The sequence below is a fragment of the Triticum aestivum genome, chromosome 5D, assembly GCF_018294505.1.
Source record: "Triticum aestivum cultivar Chinese Spring chromosome 5D, IWGSC CS RefSeq v2.1, whole genome shotgun sequence".
Classification (NCBI taxonomy): domain Eukaryota; kingdom Viridiplantae; phylum Streptophyta; class Magnoliopsida; order Poales; family Poaceae; genus Triticum; species Triticum aestivum.
The window spans coordinates 91442265-91445881 of record NC_057808.1 but is presented as its reverse complement, the minus strand read 5'-3'; the positions used below and the strand labels follow the sequence as shown (position 1 = coordinate 91445881).

The 3617-nt window shown below is 48.2% G+C and overlaps 1 protein-coding gene across 2 annotated transcripts; it reads left to right on the top strand.

Annotated features, from left to right (window-relative positions):
• Positions 1-1204: 1204 nt before the first annotated feature.
• On the top strand, positions 1205-3269 carry LOC123124419 (probable receptor-like serine/threonine-protein kinase At4g34500). 2 transcript variants are annotated; one of them, XM_044545033.1, is made up of 3 exons: positions 1205-1321; positions 1748-2438; positions 2535-3269. In XM_044545033.1, exons 1-3 carry the CDS (start codon positions 1313-1315, stop codon positions 2939-2941), a joined length of 1107 nt encoding a protein of 368 aa, XP_044400968.1. In that variant the 5' UTR covers positions 1205-1312; the 3' UTR covers positions 2942-3269. The 2 variants fall into 2 exon arrangements, with proteins under 2 accessions (XP_044400968.1, XP_044400969.1); XM_044545034.1 differs by lacking the exon at positions 1205-1321 and adding an exon at positions 1536-1652.
• The last annotated feature ends 348 nt before the right edge of the window (positions 3270-3617 follow it).

Below are 3617 nucleotides of genomic sequence, written 5' to 3'. Positions count from 1 at the left end.
TCCAGAGCGCGTCGACTAGCTGCCTGGCATCATGCACACGCGTGGTCACGCGTGAACTCTGGCGTCATGCCATGCAGCGCATTAAAATCATGTCTGGCGTGTAGTCCTTACTAGGTTGGCTTGATCCAAGCTCTTGAGTTGAGCACAGGTCGATTGGGTGGGAGTGTAGCATCCTCGCAAGTTTAGGGCTAAGCTTTGGGGGTTAAGGGTTTCTTAGGAGGGTAATGAGGCCCTAAAAATTTCAGTTTCATTGGATCAAGGAAAAATGCACTTCCTATAGAAAACTGCATTTTCTGGCCAGAAGAGAAAAGATTTTCTGTAGGCAAAATATTTTTGCACAGGGGGGTGTGCCAAGGTCCAAAGAATATTCATCAATTTTCTCAGATTTTTGTGGGCAAGAAAAATGAGGGTTGCTTTGGAGCACAAGTGACTGAAGTGTGATTTCAGAGAGGAAATGATGTGTTTGAGAGGGAGGTGAGTCACTTGGGTGAAAATCAAGGAAATGCCCAAGTGGTTAAGTCTAACTGAGTTGATTCAAAACTCCAAATTCAAACAAAAAGGAAAAAAATCTAGAAAAAGAAAAAGAGCAAAAACCAGGATGTCACGGATTCCCGAAGCCAAACCCCGCTCGGACAGTCGCAGCCTCTCAAAGGAAGCAAGGTCTAGGGGGACTCCATGGCGCATGGGTTTTGTATGGGATTAAGGGACGGTGGATGCTGCTGCCAAGTGGTAGGGGCACCGGCTAGGCGGCCAAGGTCGTGCCATCGGCGGGGTGCTGGCGGCTCCTTGTTTTGGGAGGTCGGGAGGCTAGGAGAAGGAGAAGCTACAATAGAAACTTAATTTGCGCAATCTTGACGAGCTTACTCTTAAACCAAAATGAGATGTGATTTTATTACATTCCTGGTGTGTTTTTATCGATGACAACATGAGTATTTGGCTATTTCTTTAAAAAAGAAAAATGATAAACATGCAGTCACAGGCTAATCCGCTAGAATATTTATGCCCCATTGCAACACATGAATGATAACCTGATCGGATTAGTGGTAGAAGCTGAGTCTTCGCCCTCTTTTAATACTCGGGCATCTCTTTAATTAAAAACTCCTAAAATGCAAACTTGCCCCGAGAAGCGAACAATCGAGGGAAGATTGATCTTATCACCATTTCTTTTTAAGATTGATCTTATCACCTGGTTAACCTCCTTTTGTGTCCCACCTCCTCGTCTCTTCCTAAGCATTCCTCGCCTCTTCCTCGCTTCCTGCTGCTCGTCCGTGGCTTCGCATTGGCCGGCTTGAAGCACGCACTACTCCCGACGATGGACGAGGTACGTCCGTCGAAGCTGTCTCTAAGTATCTCCCAATCCGCCAATCAGTTCATGTGCTTAAGGCCTAGTGCGCGTATCTGGCTCTGTAAAAGTCCCGATGTTCCCGGCCGTCCGGGCCGGCGCCCAAGTACGTAGTTTGTTTTAGAGGGAAGGCATCCTTTTAGGCGCCAGCTGGTAGTTCGTCCTACTTTTCTTTCGTGCAGCCAGCATACAAGTTTGCTATGCTTTCTGTGGTTTTTTCTGAAGTAAATTGCCAAAAACCATCACAGTTGTGCAAAAGTCATTAAACACCCATCAAAATGCGTGTTTTCTGATCGTTTTTTCATGAAGGGTTGATCACTTCAACCCAATTATAATGATTTTTCGCAATTTACTCTTTGAAATTCGACATGCCGTGACGCTTGTGGTGATTCTCTTTTCGTGTAGATGCTGGCTTCTTCCCTTCTGCATATGTCGCCGCCATCGATGATGAACCACGGCCACGGCCTGCTGGCCAGCTTCTTCACCTTGGCGCTATGCGGCACCGGCCTCGCCGGATGGCTTGTGTTCGGGCGAACCAGGAGACTTGGGCACGTTGCGCCTGCGCCTGGCACCACCGGCCGCGATGAAGCAGGGCAAGGTATACAAGAGCAAGACTGCCTCATCCAACAGAATTCCGGTGCCGGGCTGGAGTCAACGGAGGATCCATATGCACCTCCAACACTCAACGTGATCCACCCCTGGCTGCTGGAGGTCAATCTGGTACGCGGCCTCCGTCACGAAAATATCATCACACTCGTACCTCCTTCCACTCCCGGCAGCGAGTTCGTCTACGAGCACGCGGAGAACGGCAGCCTTGATAAGTGGCTGCACCCGCACCCCCTGCCGGAGACGGGCGAGCGCCGGCCCCGCTCGCCGCTGACCTGGCCGACGAGGAGGGCCATCGCCATCGGCGTCGCAGGAGGGCTGTCCTACCTGCACGAGCAATGCATCATCCACCACAACATCAACTCTAGCAACGTGTTGCTTGACCGTGTCTTCAAGCCCAAGATCACGGGTTTCGGCCATGCCCAAACGATCAACATTGAGTCGTCGACATTTCAACCTCTTACCGGGAACTTCGGATACGCAGCTCCAGGTAGGAATGTGATCCCGTCAAGCAAGAAACAATGCATAACATATTCTGCTAGTGTATGACTTCAGTTGCTTAACCAATTAAGTCTACTTGTTGCAGACTATGTGACAATGATAGGTGAGTTGACCGAGATGGTTGACGTGTACAGCTTCGGCGTGGTGTTACTGGAGCTAGTAACCGGGCGGGCGGCCGTTGAATTTGCCATCAGTGACGATGGAGGTGGAGTCGCTTCTGGTCGCCGTCCATGGCCACGAGTTTGGCACTTGCCAGCCTGGGCGCATGATGTGATGAACAGAGGAGGTTTCAGCAGCAGCGTGGTTGACATGGCCATCCCAAATAAGGCATGGTATATGAGGGAGATGGAGGCCGCGTTCAAGCTCGCCGTGGATTGCACCATTAGGCAGGCGCACCTGAGGCCGTCCATGGAAAGGGTTCTCAAGCGGCTCCGAAACCATGGCAGCACGTTGTCGTGGATAAAAAGCCGTCTCAGGTGCTGCCTACTGTGATTGTTGCCCTGCGGAGCATATCCCACTCCACGGCGCCCAAAAAAAAGGAAAAAAGAAGTGTACTCATCCCCTATGTGTACGTCACATGCTTGGATCTGTGTTTTCGGTGTATGAAGTGATCATGTGAGCCTTTTCTGTAATCGGCAAAATAAGGGTGTGATATGTTCAGTTTTGTTGTAATCGGCAAAAAAGGTGATCACTGTATGAAGTGATCATGTGTTTTCAGTTGTAGTTTTGTTCTATACGTAGAAAGAAAATGAGAAATACTTGTTGTCTTATTGTGGTATACTCAGCGGTACTAAATCTGCGATAATTAATATGGATCAGAGGAACTACCTCTTTTCTTTTTGTGAAATGGATGGATGCAAGATATGCAACGTTGACAAACAGAATTTTATCATTGTACATGTTTCAAAGTTTTTTCCCGACTAATTTGCATTAAGACAGTTCAAGCAGTCTAAATTTAAGAAAATTTCCCTAAAAGTACAGGATCAGAACTCTCAAATACTTATGCTTTCAATCAAGTCTATAGAAAAATGAACACGGCCTGATCTTTCCTTCTTCTTGGCGATCACCGTTTTGGGCGACCACCCCCTTTCACCTTCCGTACGAGGTATGATCAAATTGATAATTTGACAAATTATGTGTGGTTGATTGCCATCCATAGTTTGCCAGA